The sequence below is a fragment of the Euprymna scolopes genome, chromosome 25 (assembly GCF_053919585.1).
Source record: "Euprymna scolopes isolate OS-2025 chromosome 25, ASM5391958v1, whole genome shotgun sequence".
Lineage (NCBI taxonomy): Eukaryota > Metazoa > Mollusca > Cephalopoda > Sepiida > Sepiolidae > Euprymna > Euprymna scolopes.
In genome coordinates this window covers 29,229,167-29,253,541 of record NC_136506.1, presented here as the reverse complement: position 1 = coordinate 29,253,541, position 24,375 = coordinate 29,229,167, and the positions used below count along the sequence as shown (strand labels likewise).

Here is a 24,375-nt window from a genome sequence, read left to right as displayed (position 1 = left end):
CCTTTTTTAAATGATGGAATCGCCTGATCGTCGAAGGTAGGATGCAAGCAAACAAGCAACCAACCAATCAAGGTTTTATTATTATATAGATTGATACCACTGCGTTTGTCTTAATTATTACCGGCTCGTCAAGGCAATAACACATATTTAATCTAACCTTACGTGGAATTTTCCGGTTGTAACACAGGTGCATGAAATCTTGCTATAAAATTTCAAACAAACACGTTTTTGATTTCAATTTCTCTTCTATATTTTACATGGTTTGAAAATTTTTCTATGCATTCTGTTAGAGCTTATCGTTATGATATGCATTTTATAGTTCATAAACTGAAATAAAATGGTATTTGTGAGTGGTAATACACAAATGTGAAGAAATAAATTGGATGAAAACGATTTTGGATATGAATAATAATAATAATAATAATAATAATAATAATAATAATAATAATAATAATAATAATATTTCATTACATAAACAGCAACAGAAAACAAATACAAAAAATGAGGACGCATTTAATTGTCTCTCGTAGAACATAACAAGCGACTGAAAGAAAATTCTGTAGGCTCGATATGTAAGTGTAAAATCTATTATGATTTAAATTATCATTACAATTTTGAATTTTGAATGTAAAGAAAAACATAACATGACAACATAACATGACATAATCTATCCTTGTTTGTTTCTACTAACGAGTCACCCTTTATCAAGACCAAAAGTCATCCGAGGACAGCGAATAATGGCAGGATAGATTGATCTTCACATGATACTGAATACTAAACAAAACGTCCCCAATCTAATATGTTCCACACTATCAGTTAAGCTCCAATGCCTGTCTCATCGCCGCAATGTTGGATCCCTGTGCAAGTAATTTAATGGAATTTTCTCTGATGAACTCTTAGAACTTGTGCCCCTCCTCGACGTACATATTCCTGACTAACAAGCAGCAAAATACCCACTTTACTATTGAGGTCCCTAGATGTCAGAAAGCCTTCTACTCTAATATTCCCCTCCCCCCCCCCAAACTGTTGCACTTTGGAATTCCCTTCCTGTTTCTTGCTTCCCTGACTATACTATGAAGCAAGAATTTACACGTAATCTGACCAGACATCTTGCTGCTCAACTCTCCACATAGTCCCTTGTAGAGATGATCCTGATTAGTAACCCCTTATGTCGCCTTGTTTGTCACAGTACTCTTTGTTTGGAAGTGAAAGGAAGTAAAAAAAAAACTAGAAAAAAAAAACTATGAGAGAAGTGAAGATTTTTACATACCACCCACTAAACAATAACCGATCCAGGATATAGCAATTCTTACCCCTTTGTAGGAAACATAGTTCATGAAATATGTGAAATAAATAACAAAATAAAGGGGGGGATTTAGAGTTTTAAGTCCACACAAAGTCCACTTTCTACGCTTCCTGTATCAACAACCAAATTTTAAAAATGGCAGAATATCTGCCATTTTTCTTATGTCATATTCGTTGTCGATCTGAGGTATGCTCCTATGCAGTCCACCTTCCCAGGTTTTACCTTCTCAGCCTTTGGGAATCGGTTAGTTTATTGCTATTGGGAATAAAGACAGGGCTGATTGAGCAATTTTTGTTCAACCAAAATGCTCTTCCATCAAGGGAGCTAGCTTTTCACATCCTGCTTTCTGACCTTGTATCACATCTTCCTGCCCTGGGAGGGAGACAAATACAACCAACACATTATATATATATATATATATATATATATATATATATATATATATATATACATTTTATTAAACATAAACAAGAAGAAGAAAAAAACAAACAAATAAAAAACAAGTGAAGCATGCATGGCCTCCCGTGAGTGCACAGTGAATGAGGCATAAAAAATGACTAAGTTCAGCATTTGTTCCCCCCCCCATTAAGCCCCAAAGGTCCCCAGAGGACGTCAAATCCTGGTGAAAATGAACAAATGGTGCAGTTTTTAGCCTTAACATATGTAAATTTGAGTTCTGCACCATGCAAAAAAAAGGTAATGATTAAGTCTATCATTTGACTCCCCCATTTAGCCCCAAAAGTCCCCAAGGCCTTAAAATATTTAAATTTGAGTTCAGCACCATGCAAAACTGCTAAATAGACATACAAAGGGAATTTTCGACAAATATGATAAAATGGTCCCCAAAAAATGGAGTGGTTTTATTAGCCCTAATAAAGCCCCTGGGGTACACCCAAGAGTTATCGTGAAGTATCAAAATTATATAGAAATCAGTTAGTTACAAGTTTTCAGAAAGTTTTATAAAAGTCCAAGGCATCAATTTTTTTTTAAATAAGCACAAAAGTGTCAATTTTAGCCATTTAAACTCGAAAGGCACCGCTAGGGGAGGCAACCGGAGTTTTCCCTGAAAATCAGTTCTGTTACTTTTTTATTTTATTTATATCATGTTTAATGTTTGTGCAAAATTTCAAAAAAATTACAAAGCGTAATTATTGAGAAAAGTGCGGACAAATTAGCAAGGGTAAATTTAGAGGTCCACCCTGCTTTTGTCGGGGGACCCAAAATAATATGATTTGAAAATCTTAAGTAGGACGACTCCCGGTGTGCTTGAATTATTGTGGTGAATGAGAACTTTGACTAGGATCAAGCTTAGAAAAACTTTAACTAGGATCAAGCTTAGAAAAACTTTAACTAGGATCAAGCTTAGAAAAACTTTAACTAGGATCAAGCTTAGAAAAACAAAGGTACAGGGACGAGGATAAGTATAGATCTCCCTCCCCAATTTTTGAGTGGCCTTGTGCCTAATATTTTGTTTTGTAATCTTTCACTGAATAAAAAATATATACCTCAACATTTGGTAACAAAGAATAAAGCTTTCTTGGACAACATCAATGTAATCTTTACACAAAGGTGTTGCCTATTTTTCTATTCCCGTTCGTCTTATTAAGACACTCTAGAAATGTCAGAAATTTAAGGCCTAAGCTTTAGAGGTGTTAAGTAGAAACTGATGTTTAGAGAGTCTTGCTTCATTGATGTCTAATGACTTGGGAAGAAATTCAAAGCAAATCTGAAATTCGAATAGAAAAATGGTGCCCATATTAAGACCCCGTAAAACACTATGACAAAGAAACTTAGATTTGGAGAATATCAATATTTTTTAAAATAAATTTATAAGAATCGGAGTTATCTTCATTTTCACGACGGGGTTCTTTTTTTTTTTACTTCGTTTTCATAAAACAAAATTAGACTACATATAGCCAACATTTGGATCTCTTACGCCCAGCAGTTTTATTAATATTAACAATGAATTGTTAATTAATTTAATAGCAAAACCTATGCATATAAACTTTTAATAGAGTCTTTAAAAATTTATGACTTTTCTTTAGGCTTGACCTGGAAAACATTGATGGGCGATGTTAGACGTAATTAGGCGAGAACAAAGAAGATAACGTTCGTGTTATTTCATTTTTTTCAGTTGACTAGAGACGTTTCGTTCCCAGGACACGAACCACCAAACAAGTGCTTTCCACTATGAAATACGAGGATGTGATCGAGGAAATCGGCGGTTGCGGGTTTTATCAGAAATACATCCTTTCAGCATTGTATCTAGTGGCGATGCTAAATGGGTTGCAGGGAACCATCTTGATATTACTAGTGCCGAACACAAACCACAGGTAAGAAAATAAGGTTACCTCCCATTTCAGTCACGTAAATTATTTCGAGCGAAATGTGTTTCGACAGTTTCGACAATATCTCTCCTCTGCACCACAGAAAACAAAAACAAACGCATACATAGGCGAGTGGGATATGACGCGAGGACGGCAACAATCCAAATTGGGTGGGTGAAGAGTCTAGGGGCATCCAGTTTTTAAAAATTGTCTCCCTTTCTCATAAGATTGCTCAGTACTAGGACCTATATGTTTGTAGCTTTTTCAATAACAAAATAAAATTGTCTTTATACGCACGTGCAGGGTGTTTATACCTGTTGGTCTTTTACGCGTGTTTTTAACTTCTTTACATGATAAAAAAAGACAAAAGAAGACGTTCGGTGAGAGTTTTCATAAATTCTATGAACAAAGCTTCTTTTCGTAGAACTGCCCGCCTAAGGAACACTGTTCAACTGTCCTTCTTCCCGGTTGAATAAAACATGGTAGCCTTCAAGTCCAATGTAAACAAGTTCTTGTTGAGCTGCCCCCTTAAATAATTCAAATTCTACCCAATCTACACTATTAACGATTACTACATTAACCACCTTACATTTATTAACCTTCATCCTCGAGTGGTCTTCAGACCTTGATAAGTGATGACTCTCTTGTAAAAAAAAAGACGAATACACGAGTAAAAAGATACAAAAACAAATAATTGTACCCACTCCTATATAATATATTCGATATTCAAAAATGGTGGGGGAGACACATAGTTAGTTATCTTGTCTTCTACAGCTAGCAAAACGTGTATATCAATATCAGTTTTTTTTTTTTAAAAAGAGGTATTACAGTGGAAGATTAAAAAAAAGAAAAAAAGAAAAAAAGAAAATGTCTTAATAATTTACTAAAATATTTCATAACATTATTTGGTTTTCTGATATTTTAAAATCAACCCCACTTAATTTTTTTTTTTTAAATATGACAAACTCTTATTTAAAATTCGCGCCAAACCACTCGCCTACAAATCTACTTCAGGCTGGCAACAACCGTTTTCTCTATCTACAAGGAGCTGACGTAACGTAATGAATACATTAACACGTCGCAAAGAAGATCAACTACAGAAAAGAAATTCCACTCGCCTTTTCTTTGTAACAACGGCATTTATTTTCTCATTGTTACGGCCGTGACGTCACCAACGTGATTGTCTTCTCTCACGTGATCTCGAGCATATCCCACACCTCTAACGTGATCGCTAACGTGCTCCACGTCTCTAACGTGATTTCGAACGTTATTCACGTATCGCACGTGATCTCGAACGTTATCAACATCTTTTTCTCCATTTTAGAGTCTTTTTTCTTTACCGGTGACGTCATTTCGCACGCATTTGCATATGGCCGCCCGTGCTATGTTTCACTCAGCCATCAGTGTGAATGCCACTAGAAAAATGAAGGGAAAGAAATAACTAAAAAAGCAACAGTCTTCTCTGAAAAAAGTCTCATAAAATATGATTTTAATCATTCAATAAAATATTCCATTAAATTATTTTGTTTTTCTAAAATTTTCAAATTAATCATAGGAAATGTTTACAAATATGAAGTTAGCGCCAGCCACGCATATGCATACATCGCCTTAGACTGACAATAATTCTCTATAACACCGGACGTATCTTCACGAGGGGCTAACCTACTCCAGAAAAATGAAGAGAAAAAGTGAAGCATACATGGTCCTCCGTGAGTGCACAGTGAACAAGGCATAAAAAAATGACTAAGTTCAGCATTTGCTCCCCCCGCCCCCATTTAGCTCCAAAAGTCTCCAGGGGATGTCAAATTCTGGTGAAAATGAACAAACGGTGCAGTTATATGCCTTAACATATGTAAATTTGAGTTCTGCACTATGCAAAAAAAGAAATGACAAAGTCCATCATTTGCGCCCCACTCCCATTTAGCCCCCAAAGCCCACAAGGCCTTAAAATATTTAAATTTGAGTTCAGCACCATGCAAAACTGCTAAATAGACATACACAGAAAATTTTGGACAAATATGCTAAAATAGTCCCCAAAATGGAATGTTTTTATTAGCCCTAAAAGAGCCCCTGGGGCACACCCAAGAATTATTGTGAAGTATAGATAAACAAAATTACATAGAAATCAGTTAGTTACAACTTTATCCAATGCATCAATTTTTTTTAATAAGCACAAAAGTGTCAATTTTAGCCATTTTAACCTCATAAGCACCCCTAGGGGGTTGGGGGGCAATTGGAGTTTTCCCGGAAAATCCGTTCTGTAACATTTTACTCATATCATGTTTAATGTTTGTGCAAAATTTCAAAAAAATTCCAAGTCGTAATTATTGAGAAATGTGCAGACAGACGAACGGACGAACGGATAAGGGTGAATTTACAGGTCCACCTCCTTTTGTCGGGGAACCAAAAAAAAAAAAACAAAAAAAAAAACAACAGTATTCTTCGAAAAAGGTGTATTTCACCTTAAGTCTCAGAAAAAAGATGATTTTGATTATTTTATAAAACTTTTTGTTTTAACATTATTTGGTTTTATAATATTTTCACATTACATTTTTTAAATTTACATTTATACATATTTTTTTGGCGGGTATAGTTTACCTCATATCATAAAAGTGAGTATATGCTTTGCCGATGCAGCCCAAAATTGAAACTTAAATCCAATAAAATCAAAGATTTCTAAGATCATAACTTCGACAGTCATACGTCTTTTTTTTAAGAGTTTTTTTTCTCGTAATGTAGCTTTGATTGACGTGAAGTTCAATTCTTTGAAACTAATTATGAATCATAAGTCTTTCATGAATATAATTGTTTTGACTCTCGAGTGTGTATCCGTTGATATGTTTTATGCTTTTATATAGAGTGATGTGGTTCTCGGTTGATTAACTGTGTCCACCTGTGTCGGATATATACTCGAGAGTCAAAACAATGAAAAGAATATGCTGTTGTCATAGCCGTAGTCATCACTCACCTCACAGGTGAAAATACAGCATCAGATTTTATTTATTTAACAGAAAAAAACTTAAATTTCTATATTAATACAATTGTGTGATTACTTCTCGTGTGTCTGTGATTCTTGCCTTTGTTTTTTTTTTAAATTTAATATTAATCGATTAGTTATTGAAATCAAAATTGCAATAGTGTAAAATACTAAAATGGACTTATTTTAAAACTAGTAGGGAGACCGGATGTTGCCTCGGATTGAATGGTGATCAACGAAATGCCCAGCTACAGTATAGCGGAAAATGTTTATTTTTTTCAATTATAAAATCATTTCCTTCTGATAGGTTCATAAGAGTAGTGGTTGTGATGGGCAGAAATCAGAAGCCCATATCATTAATGCTGAAGTCCCTCAGGGGCCCATCCTGGGCTAAACTCTCTTCCTGATCTACATCGATGATCTTCCAAATCACATCCTGAGTTCATTCGTAGACATTTATGCTGACAGCACTTCAACGGCTGTGAATGACCAAGTTCTCTCTGATTCTCTCCCCTCTGAACTTGATCACGTGGTGCACTGGGGAAAGATAAGCTGGTTAATTTTAATGCATCTAAAATCAAGCTTCTATCTTTCCATCATCAACGCTCTGATCCCCGTCTGGCATCAATTGAAATGAATGTCTCTCGTCTTGGTGAGGCTCCATGTTTTGACAAGCTTCTGGGTCTGATCTTTACTTTTGATCTGAAATGGAACACGTGCATCAAATCCGATGCCAAGGTCGCTGGAAAAATGGTAGGATTGTTTTACTACTCCCATAGATATATTACTGTTGATGCAATTATCTACCTGTATAAGAGCCAGGTACGCTCAAGGATGGAGTAATGTTACCACATCTGGGCAAGGGCTGCAAGAAGAACCATATCCTGCCTTGACAGAATTTAAAATAGACTTCGTAGCTTTATCTTCTATTCAACCTCTTTCCCACAGAAGAGACGTTGTGAGCATGTCTCTGCTGCATCGTTATTTTCATGGCAAGTGCTTGTTTGGGCTCCAATCTATGATCCCCACCCCCGTGTCCTGACTTTCATGAAAAATACTCGTCTACTGAAACCACTATCAATAATTTCTCACACACTTTATCTGTGTCTAAACCTAAGCCTAAACGTAGATTCCAGGAATTAAGATTCTTTCTTAGAAATGCACGCCTGCTTCCCACTAACTACAATATAGTCGTCTTCAAAATCCAACGTGAACAAATTCTTGATAAGCCGTCCCCTTAAATAATCCAATTTACCAAATTTCCACTACTAACGATTACTACGATATTTTTCCACTCATTAACCCTTATCCTCGAGTGGTCTGTGGGCCTTGATAATTGGTAACTCCTTTGTAAAAAAATAAAATAAAATTGACTGATTTCTCATAAAAAGTACAACATATATTTAAATGAGTTATGACCTGAATGAGAATTTAGCTAAGATTAATTCTAATCTAGAATATGATAATTATAGTCTTTTATTTACATGCGTGCGTCTATTAAGGAAGAAGACAAAAATTTTAAAGCAACCGTAAATCGTGAGTTTAGATACAAAGACAAATTTATGAGGCATCAATTTTTTAAGCGTATGAAAATTGTATAGTTCTAGGGTTGAATGTCGGGATACAGAGTCAAACGTGACTTAAAAACTGGATTTAAATCTTAAACTGGCAATAAATGTCCGTGCATACATGCATAAACATTAAACAACAGAGCTTTTAGGTAATAATAAGTATTTACATTAGAATATATATATATATATATATATATATATATATATATATATATATATATATATATATATATATATATATATATATATATATACTAGCTTGGGTGCTCGGCGTTTCCCGGGTGATTGGAGGTGTGTTTTGAGCAAAAAAAAAAAAAAGAAAAGAAAAACGTTGTAGTAGGCAGGCAGGCTCGAACCTGTGACACGAAGGCGGAAAAGAAGGTGGAGATGTTTGTAAGAATGTTTGTTGAGCAAAAAAAAAAAGAGAGAAAAAAAGGAAAATTGCGAGCACAAAACAAAAAGAAAAAAATAGGAATTGCAAGCAGGCTTGAACCCGTAACGCGCCAGAGGAAAAGAGGTAAAAACTGACTTACCGATGTACCTACTGTGGTTGTGAAATCAGGGGCGGTCGAAATTACGCCTTTTAAACAACGCCGTGCATGCAAGGGTTGAATGACTTGCAAAATATGTTAGCGAAAAAAATCGACCCTCCCTGTGGAAAACTGCCTAGTTGAGGATGAAGTAATTAATGTTTTGGGTCAATTTTTCGATATTTGTCGTCCGAAGGGTCGCGCTTCAAAATGCTACCGATCTCGTGAAAATCCTTCGCCTTTGTCGAAAAGTTTTGTGAAACACATGATGATTGCAGCGTCTTGTCAGACGAGTGCCACTCCCTAAGACACTTAATATCCATGAGCCAAAAAATGACTTCCATCACCACAGGACCATTTTTATAGACAAATTCTCGAGGGAGTATCTATACAAAGATGATGTTACAGAGTCTTAGCTTTGTACGACAGCTAAGTCTCTCTCTCGGTTCAAAATGTTGAGATCCAGCAACAAGCAAAAGCAAGATATGCTGCAACAAGTTAAACTGCAGACCAGCTTAATGCGGGTACTGGTCTTCCGCTTTATGTTTTTTTTAGATCAGAGATTTGCTTCTCCGAGAAAGATTGCCTTCACCACGACTTACAGGAGCTCTCTCCACCCCAAGACATACATACATACACACAAACACACACGGTGCTAGTTGGCTGTTGACCCCGAAAAAGGGTTCTTTCGCCCTTTAGAAGGCCTTATTTTTAATCCTTCAGGGAAACTAGACACCCTCTTCACCAAACAAGTTTGGTGGGGGAACCAGTTTAGTCGCCGGTGACCCGACCATAAGGCAGGTAGTACTGGGTTACATGGTACCAATAGCATATGATATGACCGGACACATTCATACATACATATATACATACATACATAATATATACACACATGCATTTAAACAGACAGGTGAAATTTATATTATAGATGTTCATGGGGAGTATGTTCATTCACTAATATTCTACCTTTTATTTATGCAAGTCCTAAAATTTATGAAGCTCGATGTAGCTACAGGGCATATACAAATAAATGACAAAATTCTATATTCCAAATTTCAGAATGTTGACTATCTTACCGTTTATTTCTTAAATATGTCGACATGCGCCATTCTTGACAGCACTTGTGAATAAATATAGACTAATTATAAATGACAAAATTATTAAAATATTAAATAAATTATTTTCTATTAATATATATCAATATAAAATAGATTTATTAATTACGTGAATTTATAGTTGGTGACTCTACATTAAAATTTAAAGATGGCGTAACACATTGAGAAAAAGAACTGCAACTTCTCTTCCAATTTTCGAATTTTGTAATCATGCCAATATATATATATATATATATATATATATATATATATATATATATATATATATATATATTTAATGTTGATAAATTTTTTTTCCTGATTTGTTAAGGGCGGAACATATTAAAAAATTGACAATAATTGCATGAATGATTCTGTGCTGCGAAACACGTGCTGTCAAGAACTGTGCATGTGAATGTACTTAAAGAAATAAACAGTAAGATGGTCAACATCTTGAAATTTGGAATAAACAATTTTGTCATTTATTAATCTCTCTCTCTCTCTCTCTCTATATATATATATATATATATATATATATAAATTGTATTTTCTATTACATAAACATTTAGTGTGTGTGTGTGTGTGTGTGTGTGTGTGTGTGTGTGTGTGCATAAAATGTGTGCTCTTCCAATATGCAACCTACCGAGTTCTTAGGGTTACAGTGAATAGGTAGATTACACATTGGAAGAGGGCCAAAAAATGTATGCATAAACTAACTATATATTTATATTCTATTTCTTATTCATTGACAATGCCGGATGTTAAACAAATATAAACCACCACCACCAACAAAAAAAAAAACCCCCAAAAAAACCCCCAGGATTTTAAACTGACCCCCACCCCCGCCATTTTCTTCGGCACATGTGGGGTGTGCTTAGTCGATATATATATGCACACATATATACATGCATATATCTATCTACCTATACTCCTATAAATTCGTTTTTATTTTGTGTGTATTGATATTCATATTAAAAACACTCTTTTCTATTTATCTATAAAGAAAACACAATTTTCTTATATATGGGTTATGGAATTGCATTCATTAGCAAAAGATCTAGCTAATTTTCATATTCTTTTAAACATTCATTTTAATTAATTCCCTATTAGTTTTTTTTCTCGGTTTTCTTATGGGATGACCATCTTTAGTTAACTATTACGTGTAATTATATTCATGCAGATATTCTACTTGATTTATACTTGTAATATTTGCGTAAAAAATTACATTAAACACAAAATTGTTTCCATATATATTTATGTATACGCATATATTTTTGTTTAATCTATCTATCTATCTATCTATCTATCTATCTATCTATCTATCTGTCTATCTATCTATCTATCTATCTGTCTATCTATCTATCTATCTATCTATCTATCTATCTATCTATCTATCTATCTATGAAAGTGAGCGTGTCTGTGTGTCTGTGTACATTTCCCTACGCAATAACTCTGTCAAATTTTAGTCTACAGACTCAAAATTTGATATACAGGGTACTGAGATTTGGAAAATCTTTGTGATCTATGTGCGGCCAGAAATTTTGTTGTTAAGGAGTCAAAGTCCAACGATTTGACATTTGAGATCTCTACCAAACTACTCCGACAATTTTGGGTCTAAACACTTGAAATTTTAGATATAGATTTCTTGGGCATGGATCTAACTTAATAAGTTGATTTAAGCCCCAAACAATAATTTTAAGGGGTCATAATAGGAGTCAAAGTTAAAAAAATTGGCCGCTTTTTCTTTTTGCTCAACATACTCCTCCAAACACCCGGGCAACGCCGGGCTGAAAATGCTGGTATATATATATATATATATATATATATATATATATATATATATATATATATATATATATACTAACAATTCACCCTTACTTTGCTCGGGCCCTATGTACTGTTCATAACTTTATGTGCATATATATATATATATATATATATATATATATATATATATATATATATATATATATATATATTAAAAGTGGTCATGTCCAGGTAACCTACATATATAATTTTAAGTGTCTAGACCCAAAATTGGCAGAGGAGTTTGTTAGAGTTTGCAAAGGTCAACTCTTTTAACTTTGACCTCTTGCCAGCCAAATTTTCGCTCAAAAACTGATTAAAAAGCTTGCTGTATGTCTGAACACCCTTTATGTAAAATTTCAAATGTTTAGACCCAAAATTGGCTGAATCTGAATAGTTGTCCAGAGAGAGTAAAGGTCAACTCTTTTGAACTTCTACCCTTTGATAGCTCAATTTCGGCCAAAGATCTGATTAAAAACTTTGCTCTATGTCTGAATACACTTTATGTAAAATTTCAAATGTGTAGACCAAAAATTGTCTGAGTAATTTGGTGGAGACTTCAGAGGTCAATTTCTTTTTTTAACCTTGGCCTCAATTTGGACCTCTTAACATTTATTGTTTTGAACTCAAATCAAATTAGAATGTTTGATCCATGTCTAAGTAACATGCATCTAAAATTTCAAGTGTTGAGACCCACAATTGCCGGGGGAGTTTGGTAGAGCTTTCAAAGGTCAAATCGTTGTTTGACCCCTTGACAGTCAAATTTCTGGCCGAAAACCAATTAAAAAGATTTCCCCAAATGTCACTACCTCTCATTTCAAATCTCGAGTCTGTAGACTGAAAATTGACAGAGTTATTAGGTAAGACAAACACACAGACCATTTCACTTTTATATATATACTAGCAGTTCAGCTCGGCTTTGCTCGGGCTCTATATACTGTAAGAAACTTTATGAGTATATATATATATATATATATATATGATTAGTTTTTTTGGAAAAAGAATTCCAGCAGAGTGCTCAATTAAAAGGAAAATCCAAATTTTAAGAGCGTACTTATATTTTGTGTACAGAAAGTTGTTAGTTGAGACAGGTCATTGGTACCGTCGGTTTCAAGCCCGATAATAAGGCCCGTTTAAGGTATCCTTATCGAGCTCTTTTCAGCCAATATTCGTCTATCTTATAACCGGAAGTGTGAAGTATATATACCTCGCGAATCCACGTTCAAATCTCGTTTTGTTTAACCCCCCCCCTTTTTTTTTTTTTTTTTTTTTTTTTTATCTATCTATATCTATATATATATATATATATATATATATATATATATATATATATATATATATATATATATATATATATATATCGGGTAATGTAATACCTAATTTTCAACTTTGAATTATTTAAATTTAAGATCTAATTTCGAAAAAATGTTTTTGTTTTTTTTATATGAATCGATTTTAATTTGAACCCCATTTAATTTTAAAATCTCTTTCCTTATGTATAAAAACTTCAAAATCTGTATTGGTATCGGTTAAAAACTTAAAAATTCGTTTAATTATATCGAACATTTAAAAATTTCCAAAAATAAGTTTAAAGTTTTAAAAAATATATTTTTAATTATATCGAATCACGTTTAAAAATTTCGAAATACGTTTAAAAATTATTTTTTTAAAACCCCAAATCTTTCAAGGTTTGGGGAAGTGAGTATTTATCTATCCTAAGTGCTTTCCCTAGTTTATTAACATTATTATATTTTTCTATAGTTTTAAATTCGAAATAGATTATAAATTACATTTATAAAATATAATATATATATATATATATATATATATGACATTAATTAAAAATCTATAATATAATTGCGATTAAAATCCAAGTTTACCGACTAATTATTTATGTATTTACAATTTTTTTTCCTTATATATATATATATATATAAACAACATCTAAGTGTTGTTCTTTTCATTGATCCAATTTATTAGGAGACCCTTCCTTCTATGTATGCAACTTTTCAAAGCTTCACTCCTCACATTTAAACATTTTATTTTTGGGTCATGAATGGACCGGAGGATGTAGTATTTCTCTGCGTTACAGAGTGAGCATTGACTTAATTCCGGGACGTATGCTGGTCTATGCTCTATTTTTCTCCATTTTATAATATAAAAAAAAATAAAAAAAATAAATAAAAAAAAAAAAATTTTTTAAACGTATTTCGAAATTTTTAAACGTGATTCGATATAATTAAAAATATATTTTTTAAAACTTTAAACGTATTTTTGGAAATTTTTAAATGTTCGATATAATTAAACGAATTTTTAAGTTTTTAACCGATACCAATACAGATTTTGAAGTTTTTATACATAAGGAAAGAGATTTTAAAATTAAATGGGGTTCAAATTAAAATCGATTCATATAAAAAAAACAAAAACATTTTTTCGAAATTAGATCTTAAATTTAAATAATTCAAAGTTGAAAATTAGGTATTACATTACCCGATATATATATATATATATATATATATATATATATATATATATATATATATATATATAGATATAGATAGATAAAAAAAAAAAAAAAAAAGGGGGGGGGATTAAACAAAACGAGATTTGAACGTGGATTCGCGAGGTATATATACTTCACACTTCCGGTTATAAGATAGACGAATATTGGCTGAAGAGAGCTCGATAAGGATACCTTAAACGGGCCTTATTATCGGGCTTGAAACCGACGGTACCAATGACCTGTCTCAACTAACAACTTTCTGTACACAAAATATATATATATATATATATATATATATATATAAATATATATATATATATATATATATCTATATATATATATATATATATATATATATATATATATATATATAGATAGATAGATATAGATATATATATATATAGATATAAACTATGTAATTCATAATTAATCACTAAAGGTAAGCTAAGCGTTGAACGCCATCATAAGTATCATAAAAAAAGCGTATACATATCCTAAACCGAGTAAAATGAGTATGATTAACTAAAAGTCACTTTTAATTTTTTTTAATTTTTTAAATTTTAAAAATTAAAAAATTATTTTAAAAAATTAAAAAATTAAATTTTTTTTTAATTTTTAATCATTTTTTTTAATCGTAAATAACAATCTCATAGATATTTTATTTACTACTTATTCAATCGTTAATCTATCATCTCATAATTTTATTTAGTTTTAAACGTTTAATCACCTGATTTAAATGTAATGTTATGTTTTAAACGTATATTATCTATTTTAAAAATAACTAGTATAAGGAATAAAGATTGGATTAATAATCTCAACTAACGAATGCATATAATGTACAGAATAGAAATGAATATGGTTGAAAAAAAAAGCATAACTATGAAATTATATCCTACATCAATTTGTATAATGTGATAACCTTTCTTATCTGGTTACCCATGTCTTAACCTTGGAAATGATATTATCCCATTTATTGGTTTTAATTATAAAAAGAGATAATGTTTTTGAAAGATACTATTGTGGATATTCTTGGCCTGATGCGGTGATTTTCCCTGGCAGAGTGGTCACTGAAACATGTTTGCATATGTGTAGCCATTAGTTATCACATCCAACATATATATATATATATATATATATATATATATATATATATATATATATATATATATATATTAATAAGTTTAAATGATGTCCAGGTAACCTACATCTAAAATTTCAAGTGTTTAGACCCAATATTGGCGGAGTAGTTTGGTAGAGTCTACAAAGGTCAACTCTTTCAACTTTGACCCCTTGGCTGGCAAATTTTCGTCGAAAAATAGATTAAAAAGCTTTAGACCCAAAATTAGCTGAATAGTTTGCTAGAGACCGCAAAGGTAAAATCTTCGGAACTTGGACCTGCTGGCAGCCAAATTTTCGGCAAAAAAAAAGGAAAACGATTAAAAAGCTTGTCATATATCTGAATACACTTTATGTATAATTCCAAATGTTTAGACCGGAAGAGACCGCAAAGGTAATTTTTTTTTATTAAACTGATCCTAATTTTGACCTTTTAACATTTATTGTTTTGGACTCAAATCATATTAAAAAAGTTTGATCTATATCCAAGTAACCTATATCTAAAATTTCAAGTGTTTAGACTCACAATTGGCGGAGGAGTTTGGTAGAGTTTTCAAAGGCCAACTCATTGCACTTTGCCCCCTTGACAGCCAAATCTGTCCAAAAACCGATATAAAGAATTTCCCAAATCTCAATGCTCTTTATGTCTGTAGATAAAAAATTGACAGAGTAATTTGATAGAGAAGTGTACCCATACAGATAGACATACACATACACATACATATACACAGAAACAATTTCACATATATATATATATATATATATATATATATATATATATATATATATATATGGGTGTGTGAAATTGTAATGCGTAATTTCGTAGAGACCGCAGAGGTGAACTTTTTTATAACATAACATTTATTATTTTGGTCTCAAATCAAAATATTTTTTTTACCCATGTCCAAGTTACCCACATCTAAAATTTCAAGTGTTTAGACTAAAAATTGGCGGAGAAATTAGGTAGAATCTGCAAAGGTCAACTCTTTCAACTTTGACCTTTTGGCTGCACAATTTTCGCCCCCAAACTGATTAAAATGCTTGCCGCATGTCTGAATACACGTTATGTATAAATTTAAATGTTTAGACCCGAAATTAGCTGAGTAGTTTGCTAGACACCATAAAGTTAAAATCTTTTGAACTTTCACCCCTTGGCAGCTAAAACTTTCGACCCAAACCGATTAAAAAGCTTGTTCATCCCTGAATACCCTTTATGTAAATTTTCCAATTTTTAGATAAAAAATTGGCTGAGTAATTTGGTAGAGACCGCAGAGGTCAAATTTTTAAAAACTTTGACCCCAATTTTGACCACTTAAAATTTATTTTTTGGGCTCAAATCGAATTAAAAAGTTTGATCCATGTCCAAGTAACGTACATTTAAAAATTCAAGTATTTAGACCCAAAATTGGCGGAGGAGTTTGGTAGACGTTTCAAAGGTAAAATCGTTGCACTTTGACCCCCCAACAACCAAATTTCTGGTCGAAAACTGATTAAAAAGATTTCCCCAAATCTCAATACGCCGTATGTCAAATTTCAAGTCTTTAGACCGAAAATTGACAGTTATTTGGTAGGGAAATGTACACACACACAAACATTGTCACTATATATATATATATATATATATATATATATATATATATATATATATATATATGTGTGTATGTGTGTGTGTGTGTGTGTGGTTATATATGCATATATATATATATATATATATATATATATATGATTAGTTTTTTTGGAAAAAGAATTCCAGCAGAGTGCTCAATTAAAAGGAAAATCCAAATTTTAAGAGCGTACTTATATTTTGTGTACAGAAAGTTGTTAGTTGACGATGTTGATAGACGAATGTTGGCTGAAGAGAGCTCGATAAGGATACCTTAAACGGGCCTTATTATCGGGCTTGAAACCGACGGTACCAATGACCTGTCTCAACTAACAACTTTCTGTACACAATATATATATATATATATATATATATATATATATATATATATATAAAGAATTAAAAAGAACGATATTTGTCAGGAAAGATAACAAAAATAAAGAAATTATTTTTTATATATTTTTAACACCACTTATGAAGACTTAAACGTCACTCGATAACAAGAGCTAATTAGTATCAGGTAATCAGTCAAACAGCAGAATAATGATGAGTAGTGGTTGAAGTTGAGTAGAGTTTTAATTTTTGAAAGGATGTTTGTAAAAAATTTGTTTACATTGGATTTGAAAGCGACCACGTTGTAGTCAGCTGAAAAGTAGTCTGGGAATGGATTTCTACAGATAGGTTGTTTTAGGAAAGAAACTTTATTCAGTTAATTTGTGTTTAGTTTAAGGCACAGATAGATAATAGGGGAAATTGTTGACAGTGGTTGAAGCTAGACGAGTGTTCGTTGCGAATGTTTTTCAGGAGAGGAACCATAGATTGAAGCTTAGTTGAGAACTTGCCATGAAAATAACGATCGAACATATATAGACTAGCAATGACTCATCTGCGCAAAAAAAGTTGTATGAAGGAAAAAAAGGACAAGATCCACTAGATTTCGAAGACGGTTTTGTTATCATAACAGAAAAAGCCGCACTTTCTCAAATGTAATAACGTTACTACAATTTAGGACGTATTTGACTCTTCTGAAAGTTAGAGGATTGTGTCAGGTGTGACATACATTCTGGAGCGGTAGAATGATTCAACTATTTTTCCAGCCTCGTTGTCAATTCTTTTATTGATACTATATGATTTCATTTTAAAAATTTCAAGTTTCAGTTTCCCTCTACATTTTCAGAACACATATTGCCTCTCTCGCTTCCTACGTGCGACTGTGTAGAAACTCTATTCCGTCTCCTAAACACGTGATTTAATTTCTCCGTGATATTCAACACGCATTTTGTCTAGGGAGCTAACTTTTGACCCCCCTCGACCCATCCACGCTAGCTGTACTGGGTCTATTTCCGTTTTCCGGCTGGTTATCCTGACATGTACTTAATGTAACCCTTGCCGAAGTTGATACTAGTTAACATAATCTTACTGTCGTTGGATCCGAATATATAAGAATGTGTTTTCTTTCTTACAGATGCGCAATTCCCGATTGGTCGAATGACACATATGAAGAACAAAATGAACAACATAGAAAGGCAATCGATACTTTCATCCCACAACAAATGGAAGATGGGACACTACAGTACAGTAGATGTTATATTTATGCCAACGAAACCTTAGGCAACAACCAAACGTTACAGAAGTGTAACTCATGGGTCTATGACAAGTCTGTGTTCCAATCGTCAATCACCACTGACGTGAGTGAGGTTTTAGCGCACCTTAAGTCAGGAGATGTGCCTAAATTAAAACTTTTATGTCTTGTTTATTAATTTTGCTTATATATTAATTGTTGTTTTTGCATTTTTTCTAACACTTACAAAATTCATTATTTAATAACTTTTCAATTATTTATAGATTTCATGATTGTTTTTTTTTAAATACTTATTTAGCGTTTGTTTTAATTATCTAATTAATGCCAGTGTGATGCTGACTACATGTGTCGTACGTATCAACGTCTGGGAGTTAGATTGGCACAGCATGTCCCTGCGTGCTTTCGAAAGTCCCGGGGGTCTAGAATAAACACATTGTTGAACACATCCGGGCGTTCACAGTACGCATCCGGGCGTTCAACAATTCATGTCATCACTTGGCGCGTACTTGTATGACAATAAAGCATGCAGTGAAACGTATTCGGGTGGCTGTTTTCGCATTGTACACAAGACCCGTCCCAAACAGCATCTCAATATTTTGAAGGCCGTAAGACCATCGCTCTGTAGGCAAAAGGAGCTATCGCTTAAATTGGACCTTTTTAAAGATCTCTAATTAACAATAAATAAATAAATGCTTACATTGCGTCAATATTCCTTGTTTCTGCATTATTTGCAAAAAAGTTAATATTTGTCCCCCGTCCCAACACGGATTATTCATTCATTTAATTCTTCCCGTGTAGTTTTATTTTTGGTTTCAGCCCTCCCCTCGTCTCCATTTACAATTGTGTAAATTGTTTATTTTAATCGCTACCGACGTTATCGCTTGGAAACTGTCGGTCGAAAGGGTCCTCGAGGTTCTTTTTTGTTTAGTCAAATAGTCTTTTGACTATTTTTATCCCGTCTAGTTTTTTTTTTTAGTTTTTTTTAGTTTTTTTTAGTTTTTTTAGTTTTTTTTTAGTTTTTTCCCCTATTGATCTTCCTCATAATTCTAATAATGATTTCTTTTATCCTTTTTTAAAACTTTAATAAAATTTTGTACGATTACTAAAAACCTTTATCTTTATATATATCTATATATATATAAATGTAACTCTTGGTTCGTTCGCAATTAATAATCTAAAGAACCACTGGACGGATGGCTTCCACGTTTTGGTATATGTTTACTATACCCATATGTGTTTTTATATATTTCTTTTTAATTATAACATTATACTTAATTTTTCTATAATAAATAGGTGGTTTTCTTTGTGCCGATAGGCCATTTTTTTTATTTAGGGACAATTATTTATTACCGCTTCCCGTCACGTGATCAGTGTTTCCAATTTAGCGGTTTTCCTGCTAGATCTGGAGATTTCGTTTGCAATCTAGCGGGGAATTCTAGAAAATCTGGAGATATTTCGCACTCACACACCCGCAATTTTAGATTAAAAAAATAAAGAAAAGCGCTTGAAAATACTTTAAAACATAAAATAAACTCATTCATGTAAGTAAAAGAAAGTATCATTTATTGCCTTTGGTAACAATTATTTATTGATTATTTGTTTTGTTTTTCACCTTTTTTTCGGCTAACCATTCTTAAATCTCGCTATAAAATCGATTTTTCCAAGTACATTGTAGGTGGGGGGGCATTCCAACCCCCGAAGTTTAGTTTAAAATACGATCTAAGCAACCCCGCTTAATTTAGAAGCATTTAGTCGAAAATTGTAAAAAGCAAGAAACAACAGCAAAAAACAGACTCATACCAATACAGTAGAATTTAATTATCTACAAACCTAAATACTTTTAACATGCTAAAACAAAGTTTTATTTTTTTTTTTATTTTTCTAATTTACAAAATATGTTGCACCATTATTGTAATGTTTAATTTGCAGTATATTTCAATTTAACTTTTATTATAATAAAAGTTTGGGTTTATTATTTGTTTCTTGCAAAAAAAATACCCTCTCTGAAAAAACAGGTAAAACTAGCTGATAAAATATGTAAGCTTTCTGGGAAGCTAACTGCTTCAATATAATTCCAGAAACATATAGTGAGAAAACACGGAACATTTTATATATTGAATATACTATATTTATAATTTTTTTTATGGTAGGAAGTTAAAATATGGATTTTTTTTTGGATTGGGGGGTGAATTAGCGATTTTTGAAAATTTCAGACGATAAAAGTTAAAAATCTAGCGATTTTCTGGAGATTTCTTTCTCCTGATCTCGCGTTTTTTTTTTTTAAATCTCAGTTGCCAACACTGCATGTGATATCACTAAAAAGATATTTTGGTCTCACCACTACAGGCTTAATGTAAACAGAATGTGTTTACAATATCGGTAAATTTTCAATGGGTTTAATCACATGATTATTGATAATGTAACCATGTGATTTTTTTTTTGCATAGGCATCACCACATTATCAAGGCCAAGAGGCCACTCAAGGATAAGGGTTAAAAAGTGTACAGTAGAAATTGGACAATATAGTAATCATTAGTAATGAAAATTTGGTAAATTTGATAACTTATATGGAACGGCTCATCAAGAACTTATTTACGTTAGACTTGAACACAAAAAATTTAATCTAAATTAACCACATGTGGTCGCTTTCCTATCAGATATTCATCGAAAAATGGTAGGTACAGACAAAAAGAATGCCGACGCTCAAAGTGTATAAACATTTTGACCCCTCCCTTTACTTAAAAATTCACCAAATATCAGGAAATTAACCAATTTTAATGAAAATTTCAGTATTTATCAAATAATGATCGCAGAATATAAATAACTAATTATTTTTACTTAACTCTTAGTGAAAATGTTTTATTTTGTTTAAACAAAAAATACCTTTACTAAAGTTATAGTTTTCAGTAGTAAATAAAAAACGCAAGAATTTATTTTTGCTTTTTTTATATAAAGCATCGTAATTTGTAACAATAAAAAATAATTTTTACGGGAACATTACGAAAAAAGCCCCTAAAGTCCGTATTAATGAATTCGATATAACTCGAAGAAAAATGAATTTCTCGCATACTATTCAGGAAATTAAAGATTCAATTAGATTCCTATTTCAGTCACCTAAATTATTTAGGGTGAAATTAGTTTAGGAATTTATAGGCAAACCTAAATATTTTTATTTTAGCTTAAAAATAGCATTAATACAGTAAGTTAGGTAAAATTTGTATAGAATGCTCTGCTTTATGGTTGTTGTAAAAATGGAACGGAAATTTGAATTTCGTTCCCTTTTAAATTCGGTACATTTTTACATTACGTCCAACTCATCGTTCACATTCGACACGTCAACTTTTATAGCTTTTCGGGTATGCTGACAAGGTTAGGAGTGTCTATTCCGAAAGCCGTTCTTAACATGGGTAGATTGGAGTGTTTATTCGTTGTAAACGTACCCGACAACCTATAAATGTCGACATTTCCAATGTGAATGGTAAGCTGGACTTATGTGAAAAATAACAAAAAGATATACCAAACTGACTTTTTCGTTTAAAAATGGAATTATTTCCCTTTCGTTATTAACTTTATTTTTTATTTATTTATTTTTTTTTTAAATATTTTGTGTTTTATATACATAAAGTACAATTGTTGAATGTTACTGTTTTGATTATATTCGTTTGGGGGGCACAATTAAAAAATTAAGCAAAATTAAAACGGAGCGAAATTTAAATTTCTGTTCTATTTTTGCAATAACCGTAAAACAGCGCATACTCACCAAGTTTTATCGAAATTTATAAGGATAATGTTGAAACACTAAATCAACATTTTATTTATTTTTTTGCATAATTAATGATGGAAGTATTTTTCTGTTTATTTTCTTAACATCTGTTCAAAAAATAATTTATACATTCTCTTGAAAAAAAAGAATCAAACTTTTCTCTATTTTCACCTAACTATTTACAGTGTTCATGTAAAACATTCATCTGTTCTTTTCATAATAAACATTCCGTTTTCAAAGACAAACGTTTACTGCCAAATTTCTTTAAAAAAAGTGCAAGTTTTTCTGAAAAAAAACTTTCACCTAACAATTTATGGTAAAAAATTAATCTTTTTTTTTGGGGAAAAAATAACAACTTTTATTGATTAAAAAAATAATAAAAGTAAATAAACGAACAAAATGCAATTTTGAGGAATGTGTTCCATTTTAACAAACCAAGCCACAGCAACGCGTGGCCGGGTACAGCTAGTATATATATATATATATATATATATATATATATATATATATATATATATATATATATATATATATATATATATATAGGTAAGTCACGGGAAACGGATGTTTTTAAAGCGCTCATTGCTGTCCTTGAGTAATTGTGAAAAATGGCCATCATTTGTCAGACATAATTTTTCGCTTCTAAATATTCCATAATGGCATAGTTTAGTAAATATTTTTATGTACATTTTGAAATTTTTTTGTTGAAATATTCGCAGTGTTTAGCTCTTGTTTTCCTTAAAAACATAGGTTTTCGCGACTCACCCCCCCCCACACACGCATAATACATATATATGTATATATATATATATATATATATATATATATAACTACTTCATTTACTCACATAAAATAATATACGAAAGTATAAATTTATGCGCAAACATTAAGTATTTACTTCAACAGTTCTCAAAACGTAGGTAGAGCTAATTAGTAAGTTATAAAATATATATGGCGATTAAGTTGCACTAGGATTCTTCAGGCTTATCATAAGCCTGAAGAATCCTAGAGTGGATGAAACGCGGAATATTCAGTGTAGCTTAATCGCCATATATATTTTATAACTTACTATATCTATATATCTATAATCTGTGTGTGTGTGTGTGTGTGTGTGTGTGTGTGTGTGTGTGTGTCTGTGTACATTTCCCTCTCGGTCAATTTTCAGTCTACAGACTCGAAATTTGATATACAGGGTACTGAGATTTGGGGAAATCGATGTGATCGGTTTTTGGTCAGAAATTTGGCGATTAAGGGGTCAAATGATTTGACCTTTGAGAACTTTAGAAACTCCTCCGACAATTTTCGGTCTACACACTTGAAATTTTAGATATAGGTTCCTTGGACATGGATCTAACTTAATAACTTGATTTGAGTCCAAAACAATACATTTTAAGGGGTCATAATAGGGGTCAAAGTTAAAAAATTTAACCGCTTTTTTTGTTTTTGCTCAGCATACGCCTCCAAATACCCGGGCAACGCTGGGCAGCCATGCTAGTATATATATATATATATATATATATATATATATATATATATATATATATATATATATATACACATTTTATTTGTTTTAACTAAGCATTCATATGTCGCTACACATTCACGAGCATATTTCGGTCAGTCAGTTACAAGTAACTGAAGTTCTCTTCAGACGGTATTGCTTGTACAAAGTGTTGTGGTAGGATCCACCTAATTAGCATATGTGGAGTGTCAACCATATAAATATCGTATGGTACCGTAAAGACGGGAGAGACCCAACGAGAGAATTAGATAGACAGCGAGATCGAGTGTGGACGACTACCCGGCCGACACCTTCTCCAGGGACGGTCGCCTCATGACTATACCAATGGACTCTATGTAAATATTGTATATATTTTCTTGGTTTCAATATATCTGTTCTATTTTACTTTTGTGTTGTAGTTATTTATTTCCATGTGTTCAGTCGAGCGTCAACAAAAGTTCAGTCCGTAATCAAGGATTCAGCAATGAACAAACTGACCCCCCCCATTTTTCCGTCTTTTTCACATAAATTAAAGAACGTTATCTTTTTTAAATTCTTAATGACACGTGATGTGACCTCCTGATATTTTTTGTGATTGCTGAATCCCTGAATAATTTTCGAATCTAAGTTAGAATGAATAAATGTATACTGCAATCGAGACGACCCTTATCAATTGTTCAAGGCAAACCAAACAAA

General features: G+C 32.1%; 1 protein-coding gene across 1 annotated transcript in view; it reads left to right on the top strand.

Annotated features, from left to right (window-relative positions):
• The window catches only part of LOC145247306 (organic cation transporter protein-like), a 75,918-nt gene that overhangs the window by 5,795 nt on the left and 45,748 nt on the right, over nucleotides 1-24,375 (top strand). The window contains exons 2-3 of the mRNA XM_080108928.1: nucleotides 3,441-3,639; nucleotides 18,299-18,521. Of these exons, the coding sequence (XP_079965054.1) occupies nucleotides 3,497-3,639; nucleotides 18,299-18,521 (366 nt within the window). The 5' untranslated portion in view covers nucleotides 3,441-3,496. The remainder of the gene's footprint in view (nucleotides 1-3,440; nucleotides 3,640-18,298; nucleotides 18,522-24,375) is intronic.